Source organism: Panthera pardus, unplaced genomic scaffold (assembly GCF_024362965.1).
Source record: "Panthera pardus isolate Hobbes unplaced genomic scaffold, ASM2436296v1 HiC_scaffold_11, whole genome shotgun sequence".
NCBI lineage: Eukaryota > Metazoa > Chordata > Mammalia > Carnivora > Felidae > Panthera > Panthera pardus.
In genome coordinates, this window is record NW_026526666.1 from 76,397,693 (window position 1) to 76,420,600 (window position 22,908).

The following is a 22,908-nucleotide window of genomic DNA, read 5'->3' on the forward strand; positions in this document are numbered from 1 at the left end:
TTTTTTTTTTTTTTTCTGGTTCTCTTATTTATAATTTTCTACTGAAATGTGGGAATCCTCTGGCTTCTCATATAGAAAAAATAATTTCCCTATTACATACTCTTCTATCTTAATTTGGGACATAGCTGGGGCCTTGTCCTGCCAACTCTGTGTAATATGCATTCAATACACGTAAACACTCCTGCTCTGATTTTATTATCAGCATTTCTGAAAGAATAATTCATTGGAGAAAATGAATATAAAACTGATTTGGAGTAAATACCGGATGCAAAAACATTTTCTCAAAGTTAATACTGCTACATAAATTGGACAAATATTGCATTATATCTACATAAGATTTTAACGTCATCCTTAATTAAAATCAATATTCTAATACCTCATTTTGGCAAAACAAAATTACCACAGAAGAAAAATTTGGCTCAGGTCTAGTTCATTGGTTTGGTTTTGTTTTAATTCTCTTTGCATGAGAGAGTGAAAAAAGAATTTGATGTCAGTCACCTAATCCCCTTCAACACTATTTTTCATGCTTTATACCTCATCTTTGGTCCCAACTTTTGAATTAAAATAGGAACAATGCAAAGATAAGCATAGTGGGCACTAAGTGGCTCAGGGGAAGAGGACTAGGCCTTTACTTCAATAGCATACCCAAAGGAATCTTATCAGCAACTTCTTTAAGGACAGAAAAGAAAAAAAAGAAAAAGAACAAACTGGGATTAAACTTTATTTGAATGTGAGCCACATTTTACAACACTGACCCATTACCCTACAGCTTTCAAGGATATAAACAGCAGCAGCTGATATGGTTTACTCTGTTTCTCAGGAGTAATCATCCCTCTGAGGCAACACCCACCATGGAGTCCTGGAGCAGGTCCTCGAGACGAGATAAGCTGGTATTGTGGTCACAGGAATATTTTCTTTTGATGGAGTCTTGGAGGTTCCTCAAGAATGACTCCAGGTCCCGTGCATCACTGAAGAACTGTGAGGATATGAATGGGATCTCGGGCTCAACACATCACGACACACAGATGTTAACCAAGAAAAAGCAATCTCACTGTAATTACTCTCCTGGATTGATGACACTTCATTACAAAATCCACACGAGTGGAAACTGAGGGCTTAAAACACCACATCTGGGAAAATATTAGCGATGACAACCACAAAGCCTATTTAACCCTAGAGAAAAGTCAGTCAGCTTCGCCTTCTCAGAAACACTGCTAGTGAGGACACTTGGCTGTGAGGTAAGCGTGTCATGAAAAGCCTAGAGGTTGAGTGATCAAATGTTCCAATTCACTGATAAGATTACAAAATGATTAGCGAGATTATTTAATTTAGGGCAAACACAAACAGAGGCAACGGCTTATTTCCTCCTCCCATCCTCATCTGAAAATAAGGAGTATGTTCTTGACCTTGTGATAGACTGAAGAAAGAAAAATGGTCCTGGGATTTTACAGCTTCACCCATCAAGAGGGAGGGTTTACTTCTTCCCTTGAAGCCAGCCCAGGTACATGACTTGCTTTGGCCAATGACATAATAAATGTGACAGCAGAAAAAAGGGCTTGTGTACTGGGGTGCACCACTCTCTCTGGTTGTTTGTGGGACAAACGTGAAGAAGCCTAGGCTAGCCTAACAGATGTCATGGCCTTGTACCCCATCACCCCCACCAACTATCAGACGTGGAAGTGATGCCATTTGCAACCAACGAGCCCCTAGCCTGCCTGCCAGTTGCCTGCAGCCATCCACAGGCTAAGCAAGATGAGAAAATCATCTTTTCTTCTCAAAAAATTAAAAATAGAACTACCCTATGACCCAGCAATTGCACTACTAGGTATTTATCCAAGGGTTACAGGTATGCTGTTTTGAAGGAGCACATGCACCCCAATGTTTATAGCATCACTACCAACAATAGACAAAGTATGGAAAGAGCCCAAATGTCCATCAATGGATGAATGGATAAAGAGGATGTGGTGTGTATACACACACACACACACACACACACACACACACACACACACATATACAAGAGTGTTACTCGGCAATCACAAAGAATGAAATCTTGCCATTTGCAACTACATGGATGGAACTAGAGGGTATTACACTAAGCAAAATTAGAGAAAAACAAATATCATATGACTTCACTCATATGAGGTCTTTAAGAGACAAAACAGATGAACATAAGGGAAGGGAAGCAAAAATAATACAAAAACAGGGAGGGGGACAAAATAGAAGAGGCTCTTAAATATGGAGAACAAACAGAGGGTTGCTGGATGGGTTGTGGGAGACGGGATGGGCTAAATGGGGAAGGGGCATTAAGGAATCTACTCCTGAAATCATTGTTGCATTACATGCTAACTAACTTGGATGTAAATTTAAAAATAAATAAATAAATACATAAAATAAGAATATCATCTTTTCTCATCTCAACTGAGCCTAGCCCAAATCACCAAACCACAGAGTCAAGAACTAACTAAAGGATTACAGTTTTAAGCAGCTGTGCTTTGGGAGTGATGGTTTACACAGTAAAGTGGTGGTTTAACTGATATAGATGTGTTTTTCACCCTACCTTTTCCATGTGCAGGCTTGTGTGGACACACAGGTACATACAATTGCTTGCCTGAATGGAAAAGGGTATTCTCCTCATCTTCTCTGATGCTCATGTGTGCGCACGTGTGCACGCACACACACACACACACACACACACACACACACACAGACACAAACACGAAGTTCACATACCTGAAAATAAGCAGTATTCTCTTTTACATGCTGCTCAACACACAAGCATAGCTGCTTCATCCACTGCAACTGGGACTGGACGGCAGCGCTGTAAGCCTGCAAGAGCCAAGCACACGCACAGAAGGGCAGGGGTTTAGCAACATACATGTGCAATGCTCTCTTCCAAGTCCAACTCTGCTAATGACAGGCCAACAGAAGATACGTGGAGATGCTTGACAGGCATCTGCGGAGTGCTTCCCATGAGAAACAGGCTTGTCTTTCATCCAACATGGGTTACATAGAAAAGGCCTCTTCCACACTCAATTGCAGCTATAGCTGACCCTTGAACAACGGAGGGGATGGGGCACCAAACCCCTGTGCAGTCGGAAATCCACACATGACTTTTGACTCCCCAGAAACTTAAGTGCTAATAGCTTACTGTTGACTGGAGGCCTTACTGATAACGTGAATAGTCAACAAACACATATTTTGTATGTTACACGTACATATACTGTATATATACTATATGCTTACAATGAAGTAAGCTACAGCATAGAAAATGTTACTAAAAAAATCATAAGGAAAAGAAAATACATTTACAGTATCCTACAGTATTTAGAAAACAAATCCGCATATAAGAGGGCTACGCAGTTCAAACCCATGTTGTTCAAGGGTCACCTGTAAGTGATCAGCAAAACCTGCGCATGAATAAATCCCTCCCAGATTCCCCCACTCTCTCTCTCTTCTCTGGGCAAAGGCACCACACCAACACGAGACAGGATCTGCCTGCATGCCTATTTAAAATATATGGTTCAGGGGAGCCTGGGTGGCTCAGTCGGTTAAGCGTCCGACTTCGGCTCAGGTCGTGATCTCGCGGTTTGTGAGTTCAAGCCCCACATCGGGCTCTGTGCTGACAGCTCGGAGCCTGGAGCCTGTTTCGGATTCTGTGTCTCCCTCTCTCTCTCTGACCCTCCCCTGTTCATGCTCTGTCTCTCTCTGCCTCAAAAATAAATAAACATTAAAAAAATTTAAAAAATAAAATAAAATAAAATAAAATAAAATAAAATAAAATAAAATAAAATAAAATAAAATAAAAGGTTCAATAGGAGTCAATCTCTCTTCTAGTTTCTCCTCCTATTCTCCTTTGTTTGTAGTCTTTCAGGGGCTGGGATAAAGAGAGAAGATCCAAGACAAATGATCACTGACACTTCGTTCAGGTGTTTCAGCAGAACGAAGTCTCTGATTTGGATGCTTCCACTATGACCACCCTAAGCACTTGACCCTCACACATTCTCAAGTCACATACCTCCACAGTCTGCTTGGCTGGGTGGTTCTCAAGTGACAGCAGCTCTGCTGTATCTTGTAGAGACCGAAACACATCCTGTTTCTCCTCCAGCTGCATTGTCAACTCCTGAAAGTTGAATTCAACTAGATGCAGTAAGTGCGATTAAGGGGAGAGGAGCAATAAAGAAAAAGTTGTGTTCCCTGTCCCCACTTTAAAGGAGCCTCCAACACAGGGTTAGTGCCAAAATGAGAGGAATAAATAGCACATGCCAGAGGATTTCGAAGAGCAAAAACGCTAGAATTACTGGACAATGATTTACAAAGGATATGGGGCCTGGGCCAGACCTGAAAAAGGAGGGGAACACAGGTGAGCAATGGAGACAGAGGAAGGAGATAACTTGGCAGGAGTGGCTGGTTCACGTCCCATACCTGACACACCCTGAGATCCCAATCAGTGACTCACTGGCTTTGCTCAGACTATTCCATCAGCCTACAGTGCCCTCCTCTGGTTTTATATTCTGTTAACACTACAGGACCCAATTTAGATGCTAGCTTTTCTATAAAGCTGGGTGCTGATCCTTGCTGTCACATTTGATCCCTTCTTTCTAAGCACTTTCTTTTTATCTTTATCATAGCCTGATTTCCATTCTCAGACAGTTTACTGCATTAGAGCATTTACTCTTTCTTCTTTACTTTAGAAGAATCATATGCTATTCTCTAATCAGAAGTTTTTATTAAAAAAAATTTTTTAACGGTTATTTCTTATTGAGAGACAGAGCACAAGCATGGGAGGGACAGAGAGAGGAGACACAGAATCCGAAGCAGGCTCTAGACTCTGAGCTGTCAGCACAGAGCCTGATGTGGGACTCGAACTCATGAATGGTGAGATCATGACCTGAGCCAAAGTCGGATGCTTAACCGACTGAGCCACTCAGGGGCCCTCAGAAGTTTATATTTCTTTAAATCTAATGGAATTTAAAAGTATCTAAAGTAAGTGTGAATAAAAAAGCTTCCTGGGGCACCTGGGTGGCTCAGTCGGTTAAGCATCCGACTTCGGCTGAGGTCATGATCTCACCATTCGTGAGTTCGAGCCCCGCATCGGGCTCTGTGCTGATAGCTCAGAGCCTGGAGCCTGCTTCCGATTCTGTGTCTCCCTCTCTCTCTGCTCCTCCCCCACTCACACTCTACCTGTCTCCCTCTCTCAAAAATAAACATTAAATTTTTTTTTTAAAAAAGCTTCCTATTTGCAGAATTTATAATATCTTTGAAAATGCTGAGATGTGGAAATACACTTAGAAAGAAAACAACCCCATTGTATTGACTGAAAAAGAACAAACGAGTGTTGTCATTGTCCAATATTCAATTTCCCTTCCCGTCTTACAAATGAAGATATTTGGCCAAAAAATTATTAAATGAATTTAACAGAATTCAGAATATATGAAAAGCCAAGAGTATGCTTCAGTTAAACAACAGTAAGCCCTATACTAAATGCTTTGCCCATATTAGTTTAGTCAATCTTTTACACAAGTCTTTGAAGTGATACTATAATTCCATTTCACAGAGGTCCAGAGAGATTAAATGACTGGCCCAAGGTCACAGAGCCAGTTAGTGGAGGAGTAAGAATTGGAACTCAGGTCTCTCACTCCAAAGCCTACCATCCTAAACACAAAGCTATTCTGAAACAACTCGACTTGCAGTCCAATACTCTCATTGTCCAAGACACTGCCTTTCTAAACGCATTCTAAGTAAATTCATTTCTAGGACTTGGTTTCCCCTCTCTCCATGTACATTTCTCACATGCACAGATGCATTAAGCAGGGGGCTCCTATTTCTACCCAGAAGAATGCAAATCCAGAAATCCAAGTTCTCAAAAGATTAGCCTCTCTCTGTCTCCTGCTATTACATAAATATGACAGGTCTGTTGTGCTAGACTCACAGAGAAGTAATTTCTTTTGGCTGAGATATTGGGATTGTTGTCACTCCAATCATATGCGAGTTCCTCCTCCTCCTTCTCATTCAACCAGATCAACTCAGCTGTAGCTCTGGAGACAAATTTATGCAGGCTCTGAAGGTGCCTCATCCGGAAGCTGGAAGTTTCCTAGACAAAGCAGGGATTACACGGTTAGACTTCCAGGCTTTCATCTGTAGAAGATAGCACATGTGACATCAAAGCAAAGAATAATGCAGGAAATAAATTTAGCCTTGATTTTTCATCTCTGGGTGCTCCTCATGGACTCAAATTTAAATTTAGTACAAGTTTAGCACAGGACTCCCAGAGCCCTGGTCAATCCTAGCAAGAAGTTACAACTCACCAGGCTTCTGTGGGGCTCCCTGAATAAAGAATGATCCTAGGCCTGTCCTACTCTGGACAATCTTGAAAGATGGGAATGAAGAACAGATAGAAGAAGAGTCTCCTTCCTACCAACCTCAAACTTTTTGTTCTGGTGTCTCAAAGCATATACAGGCACTGCTTTGGTAAGACACGGAAACTGGGACAGGTTCTACTTAATTTAAACTTTCTGGGGCAGTGATTTCTGATCCACTAAGAAAATTGAGAAAATGTTGTAATACATATGAACAATTGCACAGTAAATGATATAACCTAATAAGCAGAAAACCAAAACAGGGCCAAACCGCAGACTTTCTGAATTAGGGAAGACAGTTGTTTGGAAGGAACTAGACAGTCCATGAAGAGAACAAAAGAGTCAAAACTCACCTTCAGTTTACAATACTGTGTCTCCAGCTTTCCAAGAGTTTCAACATAACTGGTATGGAAATTCTGGGACATTTTTCCCTGATAAAAAATGAAATAAAGATGTATTAGAGAAAGAGTAAGTAAACTGTATGTACAGTATGTTTTCAACTATGTCTGCACATAGTTAGGGACTAATTACCCCAGAAACAGAAGTTGAGGTAACAGATCTCTGGGTCAGGTTTTAAAGCCTGGAGAAACACTGTATTTTAACTAACTTAAATTTAAATTAAAAAAAAAAAAAAATTGGGGCGCCTGGGTAGCTCAGTCGGTTAAGCGTCCGACTTCGGCTCAGGTCATGATCTCACGGTTCGTGAGTTCGAGCCCCGCGTCGGGCTCTGTGCCGACAGCTCAGAGCCTGGAGCCTGCTTCAGATTCTGTGTCTCCCTCTCTCTGACCCTCCCCCGTTCATGCTCTGTCTCTCTCTGTCTCAAAAATAAATAAATATTAAAAAAAAATTAAAATAAATAAATAAACATTAAAAATTAAAAAAAAAAAAATTATGGGTCAAACCAAGAAATAGACTCTTAATGCTAGAGAACAAATTGATCGTTACCAGAAGGGAGGTGGGTAGGAGGATGGGTTAAATAGGTGATGGGGATTAAGGAGTCTTGTTGTGGGGGCAGCTAAGCGTCCAACTTTGGCTCAGGTCATGATCTCATGGTCTGTGGGCTTGAGCCCCACATCGGGCTCTGCGCTGACAACTGCAAGGCCTGCTTGGGATTCTCCCTCTCTCCCTCTTCTCTCTGTCCCTTCCCCACCCCACTCAAAATAAATACATAAACTTAAAAAAAAAAAAAAACTTAAAGAAAAAGAAAGAAGAAATTAAAAAAATATTTTTATTCCCCCCCAAAAAAAAAAAAAAAAAAGGGAGTGCACTTATGATGAGCACCAGGTGATGTTTGGAAGTGTTGAATCACTGTACTGTATACCTGAAACTAATATTACTCTGTTAGCTAACTGGAATTTAAATAAAAACTTAAGAAATAAAAATAAAAAATAAAGCCTGGGGCAGCCATGAGTGAGGGACGGTTTAGTGGAGTGAACACAGCTGAGAGACTTTGTGCTTCCAGTAACTCTGGGAGGTTTCTAGCAAAACTTATGCCTGATGACTCCCAAACTACTCGGCTGCTTTTTTGAAGGGAAAAGTTGAAATTACAAATGGGAAGACAGAATGAGTGAGGGAGAGACTGAGTGAGTAGTTTCTCTATTCCAGCACGCCCTACAGGCAGGAGGTGAAGTGGAAACAAGATGAGGTTTTGGAGCAGGACTGTTTGGAAACTGCACCCACCATGCACTGATTCTGACCTTAGCTTTCAGAATTGCTACTCCTTTTAGTAAAAAGGGGTTAATAAAAATACCTTGCTCATAAGGGCATTTCAAAGAGCAAAAGAGACACTTGATGTGGAAAGGGAATTTGGCGTAAAGTGCTGCTCATGGTTCTCATTCTTTTCCAGAGCCTCCTTCTCCCTAGAGACAGCTGCACTGTGCACGCTACCCCCGTTACCCATCCCACCCCACCGCACCCCGCTCCGTGATAGATTCTGAATGCACACACCTCATACAGCCTGGCCTCTTTGACACTTGAGCCCAGTTCTTCCACACTGGTGTGGATGTGCTGTTGTGTCTCCAGCTGCAACTCCACACTAGGCAGGTCATTGCCCCACTCTGCTCGCTCCAGTTTCATCTGGAAAAGAAAAGATACGTATTTCATTGGTTGAATCAGCAAAAAAAGAAAATTTTCAGAACTGATGTTTGGGCAAGGGGGCTGAGGGTAGGAGACTGGGCAAGAGGACACCTAAGTCATCTCCATGACAGCCTCTTATAGGAAAACATGCCATTATCACCCCAAAGAGCTGGAGACTAAACTCCAACTCCTGCAGCAGGGGCAGCCTTTTGTTGCCACGTTACAGGATACATTCCTGAATTCACCAACCAGAAAGGTGTTTCCAAAGGCTGAAGGTTAACTTTATAGTTTAGGCATTTTCCATCATGAAGCTCTGCCTTTCACAATCAGAGTGGATATAAGAAAGAAATATCTGAAAATATTAAACTTCATTCATGGCATCAACTATTGACCAGTGGCAGGTAATATTTAAATAGCTTGTCTTTGGATGTTTTTATTTGTCGCTACATGGGGAATCGGCCATCAGGGCATGGGAAGAATTTCATGTAAAACAAACGCATTAGAAGGATAAAAAGGACAGTATCGAACTTGAACCACTATTCTGGAATACATGCATGCACAGCCCCTCAGAACTGTGAGGCACAGCACTGCTTAAACTCCAGAGGGAAGACCAACAACAAAGAGTGAGGGTTAAGCTCCTCTGCTGATGAGGGAGTTTCAGAAAAGGTAACTGAGATTTATAGACTCTGTAATTTCTCCCATGAGCTCCACTTAGAGTACAGTTAACTGAAGGGAATGATTCCCAAAGGGCTTCCAATCAGAAAAGCCTATGCTATCCGGTGTGGGACTTTTGAGGATTTGAGCTGACCCTACCCATTTAACATTTGAGAAGGGGGCTTGGGTTCCAGGCAGCATTAATAATTTAGAGTTTACCCAAGGGGCACAGAGCATCCTGGCACTCCTAGACAAGCTGCTGGGTCCAGTAAACCTTAACACATTGCATAAGCATTTGGAACATACACCCACCTGCATTTCTTCTACCCAAGACAGTAGTTCATACACAAATCGAAGATTGCCTTCATCCTCAGAGGACGAGATAGACACAAGTTCAGCCCGAGTCATGGGTTTTCGGAACCAGGAGGTAGAGGAAGAATGGGTTCCCTTGGTCAAGGGTTCTGCCTTCAGATGAGTAGTGGTTAAAGTAGAGGGTGGAGCCAATTCAAGTGAAGTGAAATGGCCCTTCCTATACAAGTTTGTGCACTCTAGACGCAGGGTGACCAGCTCGTCTTGCAGACGCATCACCCTGAAATGGAGGAAGAGAAAAAAGGAAGACACTTAAATCTATAATACACATTTTTTAAGTGGGTTCCACAACCAATGTGGGGCTTGAACTCACAACCCTGACATCAAGAGTTGCATGCCAGCCAGGCGCCCCTGAAATGCACTTTTTTAAGATAAAATATTCCCTATCCGTTTGACAAGGATGAGGTAAAAATAAAAATGAGATCATATCAGGAAAAGTGTTTTGAAAAAAGAAGTGTTATAGGAACACAAGGTGGTTTTAACATCTTCGTCGTTCAGAGTTGTTGAGGCAAATGCCAAATTACAGTGTTAATTGGAGGGAGGCAAACCAGTATCTGTTTATGTAACTCCTGGATGGTACAACAGAATAAACATGGATTAGGGACCAAAAGACATGCGTCTTAGTCTTGGTCCTGTACAAACTGCATGACCTAGGTGATGCCCATCCCCTCAATGGGTCTTAGTTTTCTCTACAAAATGATGCGTTTGATCAGCAGCAGTTCTAACCCAGATGTGGTACTGCATCCCAGTAGGTCACCCTGAAATATGTGTGGGTGTTATAAGAGGCCACAGTGATTAGGGAATCCTACAGGTACTCAGTGGGCAGGGCTTGCAATAATGGGCAAGTGTCCTCCACCATGAGAATTTTCCTGCCCCACATACCTGTAGTATCCCCACCAAGACATGGACCTCCAAGACCCAAGTTACAAGATTCAGTGCCAGACTCTTGATCTGTGAGCCTCAGCGATAAGCAAGCCCTCTGTCTGAGCCCCATGCTCCTCACCTAAAAGCCAGCTCTTCCAGCTGGTAGTAATTCTCATCCCGTAGGATCTGGAGGTCCACCTGCAGCTGCCTGATGAGACCCTCACATTCCTGAATGTACATGATGACATCTGACTCGCACTGTACCGGTTGTCCCGATTCCAGGTGAGCAGCGTCCTAAGACAGAAAAGGAGTAATAGGAGTGGGAGAATGCCAGTGCCCCACCCACGAGGACTGAGGGAGCCGAGTGTGAGGAAGTGACACAGCTGGATTTCCCAATCGTGAATCTGGACCATCAGCGCACAGGGTGAGAAGGGGAGAGACAACACAGACACTCACAGCCTGCAGTGTATTCTTAGCTAGTGTCAGCTTCTCTTCACAGTTCAAAGCACCATTCTGGATTTTGTTCGCAATCTGTAGCAGCAATTCCAGCCTATAATGAGGTAAAAACCGTAGTCACGTGCTGGGCTCAAAGCGGCCCGGGTGGGTAACATCAGGTTGCCATCAGGCCCTGAGCCCACCTCTCCACAGCTGGGCGAAGTGACTTCTCTCGCTCCAGCATCTCGATGATGAGCTTTCCCCATTCTTCCTCCACATCATTTGGGTGGTAACCTTGAGGCAGTTTAATCCGGCCAAACTCAATCCACACCTGAAAAATCCCAGAGACACTCTTTTAGTCCAAAAACACAGCCGTGCCCTCAGGCCCACTTTTACGTGTTCTTGACACATGGCTTCTTGCATATTTACCCAGCCATCAGCAGTTTCTCCTGTTGTCTAATAAGAGAAAAGAACGGAGTACTTAGCAGTACCTCACCTCGAGGTAAGAGCAAAGAAACCATCTCCAAAATACAGGGACTACTAGCTGCTCTAAATTTTTTCATTCCTTCTACGTTTTCCATAAATCCACCTGTCCTCTTACTAACTCCCATTCTGGAAAGGCCAAACGCTCAAACCTACAGCTTCAAATTCTCTAGGAGTGAAAATATGGATGGAAGTCTCTCTCCTTTCCATCTTAGGGAGAGGATTCGCTTCCCTCTGAGAAACAGGAAAACTCATTCATAAAACTCAGTGTTTCTGAATAAATGTCACTTTTCAAAAGCCTCTTTCAAAAATACAGATGGATGATGCTACCCATTTACCATAAATTTTCAACACCAGCCTAAAAGTGATGTTGATTTGTCACCCTGAGAATATTGCTATTAATGCAGGTTGGGAAGAGCATGCCGGCAATCTAACAAAGAAATAACAATCAGGCAAACCAGCAAACCCCAAGAATCAGCAAAGGGTAAGTTTCCTTACCTCTAATAATTTATATAATTCCTCAATTCTTCCTTTTTCTCTCTCCTTGGCCAGAATTTCTGTTTCTTTGAAGTGTATATATTGGTTATAAAGTGCCTACAAAATTAATATTTGGTGAATGAATGGATGCATGCAAGCAACCTGACCCATTTGGTATACCACCTCACCCCAGGAGCCAGCAGCAGCGAGCTCTGAGGCTTAATCCCAGCATTGAACTTTATAAAAGACAATTTAGGTCTGTGACTTTACCTTTAGTTCAACAGGGTTCTGGGGAAAAGATTTATCTGACATCAGTATTGTATGCTGTTTGATCCAGGGAATGAGGGAGTCCACTCGGCTTTGGTATTCTTGCCACCTGGAGTCTACTTCCTATTGCCAAAAGGTAGATATCACACACCTTCTGATTAGCGGTACATAAGACAAGCACAGGAGACAGTAGCTCAGGCCACCCCAAACCACATAAAATCCCTTTCCTCTCACTGCCTACACAGCTGTTCAGCCTAATGCCTGGAGTCCCAGTTTCAGAGCTCCTCAAGGGCTCTCAAGATGGGATTAAATTTCCTGACACTAGAATAGTCTATGCTGGATGCTACAAAATTAGCAATATCTGGACTCATTCCCAGGGACCAAAGACAATGACCATGTATAAAGATGATGTGGATTCAGTTTGCTCTGTATAAAAGTGCTTCGCATACAGTGAGTGCTTGAGAAACAAAGTCTAATCAATGCATTCCGCCCAAACATATCAAAGCCAGAAGGTATTTTAGGAAAGTTTTCTTTTACCGTAGCACTGATCCCTTCTCCACCCTCAGGGACTTTAGGGAAGGCATCATAAATTGAAGACACGTAAGTGATCACAGACTTTTCATCTGGAGATGGCACATCCACATCTGAGAGAAAAAGGGAAAGAAATTTCTTAGAACAGAGGGAGCTGCCAGCAGAAGGACAATGAATATAAGCCAAACAAACTCAACACCAGTCCACTCTCACCTTCTGCGTCCAGTAAGCGGGTGACCCCCAGTCTTTCTGCTACTTCGAAAGCTTGCTCCAAATTCTCGCGGTTACTTTGGATTTGTACCCTTTCCATATCTACCAGATCAGGTCTGTAAAAGTCCACCAAGGCACGTGAAAGGCCTATACATCACACAAGTTCACACAAAGCAAACCTCTTAGAAGTACCCAGAGCTGGAACACACTAATTACATTAGAGAGAAAGCAAGACGTTTAGAAAGATACTAATCCCATTTTTAATTACATGCCAGGAACCCAGTGCTCCCTCATCCTAAACCCATAACAGCAGGTTGGTTGGATTTTATGGGAAAGCCAGTATAGGGTGAAAGCTGGGATGTGTTTATGATCATTAACAGTGCAATAATTTTAATTTTTGTCATCAAAATTCCTATCTTCCTCACTCATCTCACTCCAGCCAGCTGCTATTCCTCATCCACTCCAAGTAAGCACCCACTTCAGACCCTCTGCACTTGCTGTTTCCTCCATGTGAAGCCCTCTGACCCTAGGAGGACTGTGTGGCTCGCTCCTTTACAGCTCTGCTCCAGCACCCTAATCAGAGAGGCCATCTCCAGCCACCCGTCCCAAGTACAACAAACCCCATCACTCTCTACCCCTCTACTGCACTTACCACCATATAACAGAATGCATTTCTTTGTTCACTGCCTAATAAATAAACTCCATAAAAGCAAGAGCTGTTGTGGTTCTGTTCCCTGGTGTTTGTACCCAGTGCCTAGAGTAGCAGGAATTCGATACATACTCCTTTTTGAAGTGAGAAAATGAGTCAGAGTGTTGATCCTTGGTTCAGGGAAAAAGTGGCATTATAACTTATTGCAAGCAAGATGAGAAGAAGCTCCTCCAGGCACAGTGAAATCCCACTGCATTTACCTGTATCGGTGAATAAGTGCATTGAACATCTTCCCATCACTCCAGCAGGAGGAAAAGTTGGTACATTTGATCCCTGTGTAACCAGCTGTCACCTTCTGGGTCCACAGGAGAAGCTTCTCCTTGGCTGACATGTCCCCTGATTCTCCACTAATGTAGATGTCAGAGATCTGCCAAAAGATATGGCACGGGTACTTTAGCATAAATATGAAGAAGCCTTCTAGCCTTCTCTTCTTCATGCATATGGCTCTTAGAAGAAGAGGGAGATCGAAGGCTGGTACAACTTTGAATGACAACTCTAACAGATATTCACTCTGTTTGGTAGTCAGAGATACAAATTAAAACCACGAGAGGTCATTTTTCACCTATCAAATAGGGAAAGTTTTTTGTAATGATATTAGTTAGTACTGGAGAGAATACCTAACACTGGACATTCTCACATATTGTATCAGTGAGAATACACATGCCCTAACTCCTCCAGATGAAGTTTTGAATCAAAAGTCTTAAAATACACATATACTTGATAGGAAACCATCAGAGACACACACACCAAAAAAATTTATACAAGAATGCTTACCAACATATGATAAATGTTACAGCAAAAAGCTATAGAGCTTAAGCTCTAATAAGGGATTGATTGGTTACAAATTAATAGCACATACACAGGGTGGAATTGTTTGTAGCACTATAAAAAGGTATGCTTTGGCAAATCTTAATGACAAAAGAAAATGATCACTGTATGTTATGAAAAGAAAAAGAACGCAAACAAAACAATTTAATAGTTTTGTTAAAAGATATACAGAATACCTAAATATATAGTCATATGTACATACATATATATACATACATATACATGCACACAAGGTATGTGATAAATGCATATATGTACATGAGGGTAAATAAGGGTAAATACAGGAGAGAAAGACACCAAACGAATCATCACAGGTATCTCGTAAGTGGTAGCATTATAGGTGATATTTCTCTTTCCCAAATTTTCTACATCATGTACATTTTTATAAGAAGAAAACATGTTAGTTTACAAAACCCCCAAAATCTAGCACAGGAACTACTTAGAGAGAGAACAGTTTGGGAGAGAAGAAAGTGCATGCCTTTGGTTCCATGCAGACCTGGGTTTGAATCTCAACTTCAAAAACTGTAAGCTGGACCTCAGTCATAACATCTGTAAAGTGGGAATAATACCTACTACCTTTTCTCAGGATTGCTGTGATAACCGAGATTATATACTACAGCACCCAGCCCAGACATAGGGCTATGCTCAACAGAGTTCTGTTTGCTCTTCCTTGTATGGATGATGGTCTTCCTCCAATTCTTACTCCCACATAACACTAAATACTATCTTGAATTACTGGCTATTATTTCATACATTTGATCTTATCTCCCCAAGACTATATAGGTTTCCTGGGGAGCCAGTACCACAGCTAACAATCAGAACTATCTAAAATTCAAGAGCAGCCCCGAGAGAGAGAGCTCCTCGACACAGGGCATGTTCAAGAAGAAGCGGGGATGTTGTGAAAGAAAAACTTCCAACTCTGAAACTCAGCGATCACGTTGCTTCCGTATATCACCCACTGCACCTAGTGTTGTGTTAGTTATACGCTGGACATTTAACACATTTAATTAATGATTATTTAGTTTAAAAAATAAAACAATAAAAATAAACAAATGTATTTTAGGGTAAGGTCTACATAGAATCCCGAGACAGGCTACTTTTTAGACAGCAAACTTACTCATTAGCGAATTCAAAACAGTCTATAGTATAACCAAACAAGTTTGAGCTCATATCAACAATGGTTGTCTCTCCTGGAGTGAGACTATGGATAATTTTATTCTCTTTTTACTTTTCTTTTATTCAGGCTTTAAATACTGAACATACTTTACATTTATAATGAAAGCCAGGAAACAATATTTATCAATAAGAAAAAGAAAAAGCCTTTGAGTCAGAGAGACAAGCACTGGAAAGGAGGTATTTACCAGGAACGTGACTTCACATAAATAAATGACCAAAGCTTCTTGCACCCCATCTTCCCTATATTTAAGATAAAACAATAACTTTATCATACAGTCATTATAAGGATTAAATAAAGCGATGTAGGTAATATGCCTAGAAAATGTGCATTTCCTTTCCATCATAATAACACATCATGCCCAGAACAACTTGGGGGCCAGGTGCTTTGGGCAGGGAAGGCACAAGCATGTCAACAGAACACCTGTCTCTTAGCTGTCTCCATCAGGTGCAGCACTGTGAATGGCGTAGCCTCCCTGGTCGTCAGTACATGGGAACAATCAACAATAAGGCACTTTCAAGTCTCTGAATACTAAATTTACAAACTCAACTCATAGCAGATAAGATTAAATCAGGTGAAGATACTCTAAAATTCAGGGGAAAAAAAAACAGGGCCAAGAACTTTCATACTTTATTAAGTATACAAGAAAGCTGAAGACTCCTAAATATTACTAAGATGCCTAAAAAAGGCTATGGGAACAAAAGAGCATGGGTGGCCTTCACGGAGTTTGGAAAAGGGAAAGCCATAAGTGCTGCCTCCAAGACAGTGATGGTGAAATGGTGGCCTAACCAGCAGATCCAGGATTCCTGTCCCCTTGACAGGTGTATTTCTACAGGAGAAATCAGGCTGCCAAACTTTGATGATGCCAGCTAGTAAGATCAGCCTGCAAATCTGTCCTCTCTACCCACTGCCTCTTTGCTCTGACTCGATGTTCAGCTGACAACCTTCCATTATTATTTGCTCACGATACAGACATCCTAAAGCGACAAAATGCACAGAGTGGTCGATTCAAATACTGTACCACTTGGCAGTTATAATTCATAGTGTAAATTAATTTACATCAATTAACCTCTGGCCAGTATGATCACTGTTAATCAATCCCCTAGAACTCAGTCAACAACAAGTGTACCAAAAAAAAAAAAAAAAAAAAAAAGCAGAGTTGCAAAGCTGAGGGCCCAACAATGGATCATGGTACCCAAGCTATCATCCTGTGACTGCAGTGACAACAGCTCCTCTCTAATACCAATTCTATTCCAGTTCTCCTTACCAACACTTGGATGTGCTGATTTCAGTGGCCGATTTCAGTGGCCAGATACCACTCACCACTGACAGATCCCAGCGCTTCCACTGTAGCCGCTTCAGACACAGTAAGGCAAAACACTGCCGGGAACAGGACAGGTGGAAGTGAAAAGGGATACAATTTGAATACACAAGATGAAATCTGAGTATTTGGGCTATTTATTTTTTTAAAATCCCAGTTAGTTAATGGGTATTTTATGCCCAGTACAATCAGTCAATCTCTCTGGTGGCATCCTATCACAGTATTTTTGTATATTGCACTGAAAATAGTTCATTGAACAGCTTTACTTCAGATTTCCCACACAGCTATAATGAAACAGGGAAATGTCTGGATCCCTCAGGGAAAGGAAAAATACCCTGTTTGGACTAGGGCCCTTCCTAGACTGTGCGCTGGATGAGAAAAATAGGATTCTCATCACAACCATCTCAGTAATTACATTGGGCTTCTGTCCATCTCTTCATGTAACGTTCACATGTGATGTACACAGTGCTGTCCTTGGGGCTATGCAGAAGCTTCTACCTTAATCTTCCAAATACAGAAACCCGGCTTCAGTGTCAGAGAGCTCTCCCCCTCATCTGGGTTTTTAAAAATGAGCCATGTAGAGAGAGAGGACAGTCTCAACACCATCCCAGAGACTATGCGTGCCTACCTGAAGTCTCTTTCAACCCATGCTTTCCGAGGCTCAATTAATTCCTTCTCTGAAGTGTATCTAGAAACTTAAGGTGTTCCTAATAATTCAGTAAGTATTTATTAAACAACATCTCATCTGTGTTTAACATTATTCCAGGCACCATGGAGAAGAACAAAAAAAGTCAAACACCATTTATTCATTCTGTTATTTCTTGACAACCACTATATAATAGGAGCTGTATTTAAGTTCTTTCATCTCAAGATAAAAAAGTCAAACACCGGGGCACCTGGCTGGCTCAGTTGGTAAAGCATGGGACTCTTGATCTAGGGGTTGTAAGTTTAAGCCTCACACTGGGGCGGGGGGGGGGGGGGGGGGGGTAGAGATTACTTAAAAAAAAAAAAACTTAAAGAAAAAAGTCAAACATCAATTGTTTATTCTATTTTTCTTGACAACCACTATGTTCTAGGAGCTGTGTTGAAGTTCTTGGTATCTGAAGACAAAAACACAACCTTGGGCCTCAAGCCCAAGCAGTTTAGCAGGGGAGACAATATGCCACACAGATCAATGCTGTGACACAGATAAGCAACTAACCTGAAGGAGCACGCTGAAGAAGCTCTCTGAGATGACATTTATGCTGAGTTTCAAGACAGAAGTAGAAGTTAGCCAGTTGAAAAGAGGGAGATAAAAAAACAGACATGCTTGCCTTGAAAGAATTTAGGTGGCAGACTCCCTATCTGGCTAAAATAAAGCTACCCCATATAAGGTACTCCCCAATTTTTCCAAATGACAACAGATGGATGGAAGAGAAGAATGGGGAAAGGGAAGATTTGTGGTCCTCTTGCATATATAAACTTCTGGAAATTTTTTTAGATATATACACTTATTTATTTATTTATTTATTTATTTTAATTTGTAATGTTTATTTTTGAGAGAGAGACAGAGACAGAGTGTGAGTGAAGGAGGGGCAGAGAGAGAGGGAGACACAGAATCTGAAGCAGGGTCCAGGCTCTGAGGTGTCAGCACCAAGCCCGAGGCAGGGCTCGAACTCACGAACCGCGAGATCATGACCTGAGCCAAAGTCAGACGCTTAACCAACTGAGCCACCCAGGTGCCCCTATAGACATATTTAAAATTAAGTAATATATCTAATGCATTAATTTAGAATTAATGCCACTTGCTGTGATGAACACTGGGAAGTTGTATGGAAGTGTTGAATCACTATATTGTCCACGTGAAATATTACAATGTATGTTAACTAACTGGAATTTAAATAAAAACTTTGTAAAAATTAGAATGCTTTTTCTACTTTTCCATTTCATAAAACCATGTTATCAAATCTCTTCACATGCATCTTTAACATCAATGTCTTTTTCATCAATAAAGCTACTTTAATTAAAAAAAAAAAAGCTATTTTTGAGTGAATATTCTAGAAAACTTCACCTACATTTCTTATTAAAATTTCTGAGACACAACAGCACTTTTTTGAATCCATGTTGTCACTGGATATTCTATCCCCAGCCACAAGAATCCAGTTGCATAACGTTGGATTAGGTTTTTTTTTTATTTATTCTATTAGTATTTATTTATGGTTTCCATAATGTGAACACTTGCTGTGTTTTTTATAAGTGATGTGACTGATTTTTTAAAAGTTTTTAACGTGATTAAGACTTATACACAATTACATCCAACACTTCAAATTAGGAGGTTTATAGTCTGTAAAACAATAGTCTGTAATGAAAGCCTTCTTAAGTTTTTGGTCTTTTTTGGTTAACCAATTATGTCAGTTGATCCCTATAAAAGTTGATTATCGACTAAACTAGCAGATGGTGACACAAATTCATTCATCCTATTTCATGAGCTGTATTTTCAGTGGGGGCCCAATAACAAGAAAAACTTGACAAAGAGAATCCCCCTTTTCTGAAGGCTAATTTCCGGAGGGAAACAAAAATCTTACCATCTATGTAGCCATATGTGGGGGATGGGAGGGTCACATGAAAGAGTTATGCTGAAGGCCCCAAAGAAGCAACTGTAACATAGTAAACAGTAATATCCAGTACAGGGGCTCAGCAGAATGAAAATTCATCTGGGTTAGAGGGATTAAAAATCATACTTAAAGAAGTGTGATTTAAACTCATCCTTGAAGGATGTTATCAAAGGGACAGGGAAAAGAAAAGAATTCTAGGTAGAAGGTAGATGCCAACAAAGACTGGAAGTTGAAATAAGCTGAAACTGGAAAAGATGGTTAAGGGGTTGACCTGGTAAGATAGGTAGATTTGGGGGACCTAGGTGGTTCAGTTGATTAAGCGTCTGACTCTTGGTTTTAGCTCAGGTCATGATCTCACGGTTTGTGGGTTCAAGCCCCACATCTGGCTCTGTGCTGACAGTGTGGAGCCTGCTTGGGATTCTCTCTCTTCCTCTCTCTCGATGGCCTTACCCTACTCATATGCTCTCACATGTGTGCTCTCTCTCTCAAAATAAATAAATAAACTTAAAAAAAAAGGTACGTTCAAATGGAAAATTGACACAAGAGAGAAAGTCAGATAGATTATGGAGGGTTAGAATATCAGACTGAGGAGTTTGGACTTTGTAAGTCTATATAAGTCTCAGAGAACAGGACTGGATGTAGGGAGCAAACAGATACTTGATTCTCATGTCCTGAAGTTCCTAGCAGACCTCATTCCACTACAGAGACAGCATCGGACTGAAAACTTCCGTCCAAGAAGCAGGTGAGGGCATAGTGTGGTTGTTCATTACAGATGCCTGGCTGGTTACAGGGATCTAATTGCAGCTGTGTTTATTACCAGCACCTGAGTTAGGCAACAGTCATGGGGTGCACCTTTCAGCATTCAAATTCAGGGTCTAAACCCTAGGTCATAAAATATGCGCATCCTTCAATTCTACTAAATGCTGGTAAACTGCTCTCCAAACAGTAGTTCCACTTTATACTTTCACGCACGAAGAGATTTTTTCCATCACTCTACATCTTCATCTATACTTGGTATTTTCAGACTTTCTATTTTCTGATGGGTATAAAATACTATCTTGTTTTGATATGTATATCGTTGGTTACTACTAGTGACAGAGACGTGTATGAGGCATCTGGGTTTCCTTTTTAGTGAATTGTTTATTCCTGGGTTTTCCCCTATTTTTCTACTAGGGTGTTTACCTTTTTGTTTATTTGTAGGGATTCTTTAAATATTACTACTAATAACTAGCATTTATTGTGCTTTACTGTATTAACTCATAAAATTCTCACAACGACTCTACAAAGTATATACTACTGTTATCCTCAACTTACAAATAAGGAAATTATATCGCAGAGAAGTTAAGTAACTTGCCCCAAGTTTCACTGCTAGTAGGTAGTAGAGCTGGAATTCAAATTCAGACGATCTGGCTCCACACTCCTAACCACCTTACTTATACTACATTTCATAGATTCTGAATATTAATCCTTTTTCAGAATATGCATTATGCAACCATTACCATTATTTTTCTTAACTTACCACTTGAAATGGAAAGTTTCAAATACATGCGCAAAGAAACTGAACAGTCTAGTGAACTCCTATGTACCCATCACCCACTTTCCACCATTTCAACTCACAGCTAATCTTATTTCATCTACACTCAACCCACTTCACGCTCCCCTGATATTATGAAGCAAACCCACACACATGGCATTCCTTCCATAAATACTTCAGTGAGTAGCTCTAAAACATGAGGACTCTTTTTTATTATTATCATTTTTAAGTAATCTCTACACCCAACGTGGGGCTTGAACTTACAACCCTGAGATCAGAAGTCACATGCTCAAATGACTGAGGCAGCCAGGTGTCCCTAAATCATGAGGACTCTTTTTAACATAACCATACCACCACTGTTACACCTAAAAATTCATGATTCTTTTTTTTGTAATTTTTTTTAAATGTGTATTTATTTTTGAGAGAGAGGGAGAAAGAGCATGAGCAGGGGAGGGGTAGAGAGAGGGAGACACAGAACCTAAAGCAGGTACCAGGCTCTCAGTTGTCAGCACAGAGCCAGATGTGGGGCTTGAACTCATGAACCATGAGTTCATGACCTGAGCTGAAGTCGACGCTTAACCGACTGAGCCACCCAGGTGCCCCTCATGAGATTCTTTAGTAACAATTATTTGGGGGGGGATGGGGGTAGAGAGAGAGAGAGAGAGAGAGAGGCAAAGGGAGAATCCCAAGCAGGCTCCACGCCCAGCACAGAACCCAACTCAGGGCTCCATCTCACCACCATGAGGTCATGACCTGAGGCAAAATCAAGAGTCAGATGCTCAACCAACTGAGTCACCTGGGCGCCCGTAGTAATAAATTTTTGAAAAAAGAAAAAAGTCCTTTCTTAACCAAAGCTCCTTTCTTTTTTTTTTTTTTTAATTTTTTTTTTTTTTAACGTTTATTTATTTTTGAGACAGAGAGAGACAGAGCATGAACGGGGGAGGGGCTGAGAGAGAGAGGGAGACACAGAATCGGAAGCAGACTCCAGGCTCTGAGCCATCAGCCCAGAGCCCGACGCGGGGCTCAAACTCACTGACCGCGAGATCGTGACCTGAGCTGAAGTCGGACGCTTAACCGACTGAGCCACCCAGGTGCCCCAAAGCTCCTTTCTTAAAAAAAAAAAAAAAAAAATTTTTTTTTAGTGTTTTATTTTTGAGACAGAGAGAGACAGAGCGTGAGCAGGGGAGGGGCAGAGAGAGAGAGCGAGACACAGAATCCGAAGCAGGCTCCAGGCTCTGAGCTGTCAGCACAGAGCCCGACGCGGGGCTCGAACTCACAAACCGTGAGATCATGACCTGAGCCAAAGTCAGAGGCTTAACCAACTGAGCCACCCAGGCGCCCCAACCAAAGCTCCTTTCTTAACTGTGATTTTAACTGCTACATTCATCTAATAGGATCATCTGGTTAATTTTGCTTTCTCCTCGCCAATATTAGTAAAACAATTCCCTATAATTAAAGAGGAGAAATGGGAAAGGGATACTTGTAAACTGAAAAGGCTGAGCCCAGAAAATAATATACCAACCAATTTCCTCATCATTTCTAGCCCACAGTGTTACCTTACTATCACTCAAAATTGTATGGACTCTAAGGTTTCATGGCAAGGACACTGGTATACAGCCATGTTCTTCATTCAACAGAACCCACTAACAGTGTGGACAGGAGACTGGCATGGGAGCCAAGACAGGGAGGAGGAAGGGATTGTCAGTAATTTTCCTTGTTCCAGTAAGCCAGGTATTCTGGATACTGATGGCAGCTGGCAGTAGGGAGTCCTCCTGAGAGAAGGCTTGTGCCTGACACTCCGACCCAGCTCCAAATCCCAGTCCACTTATCATTCTGAAAACTGAAAACCAATTTTTGTTAGCTGGTCCCTATCATCCCATTTCTGTGTTAACTATTTCCTGACAAGGGAAGTATCAACTATAACAGGTGAACAGTAAAGTAGACCATTTGTCTTCTATTATCTAAACCCCACACTCGGGGCACCTGAGTGGCTCAGTCGGTTAAGCATCTGACTTCAGTTCAG

The 22,908-nt window shown here is 41.5% G+C and overlaps 1 protein-coding gene across 30 annotated transcripts in view; it reads right to left on the reverse strand.

The window, feature by feature from the left end:
* Positions 1-22,908, reverse strand: part of MACF1 (microtubule actin crosslinking factor 1) — a 329,250-nt gene that overhangs the window by 145,525 nt on the left and 160,817 nt on the right. For all 30 annotated transcript variants that reach the window (XM_053897190.1, XM_053897168.1, XM_053897225.1 and 27 more), the window contains 15 exons: positions 13,635-13,801; positions 12,729-12,841; positions 12,522-12,628; positions 11,988-12,107; positions 11,739-11,834; positions 10,961-11,088; positions 10,779-10,872; positions 10,462-10,616; positions 9,402-9,678; positions 8,307-8,435; positions 6,713-6,790; positions 5,933-6,094; positions 4,019-4,123; positions 2,734-2,829; positions 851-976 (listed from right to left, as the gene is read on the reverse strand). In XM_053897190.1, coding sequence (XP_053753165.1) covers positions 851-976; positions 2,734-2,829; positions 4,019-4,123; positions 5,933-6,094; positions 6,713-6,790; positions 8,307-8,435; positions 9,402-9,678; positions 10,462-10,616; positions 10,779-10,872; positions 10,961-11,088; positions 11,739-11,834; positions 11,988-12,107; positions 12,522-12,628; positions 12,729-12,841; positions 13,635-13,801 — 1,953 coding nt within the window. The remainder of the gene's footprint in view (positions 1-850; positions 977-2,733; positions 2,830-4,018; positions 4,124-5,932; positions 6,095-6,712; positions 6,791-8,306; positions 8,436-9,401; positions 9,679-10,461; positions 10,617-10,778; positions 10,873-10,960; positions 11,089-11,738; positions 11,835-11,987; positions 12,108-12,521; positions 12,629-12,728; positions 12,842-13,634; positions 13,802-22,908) is intronic.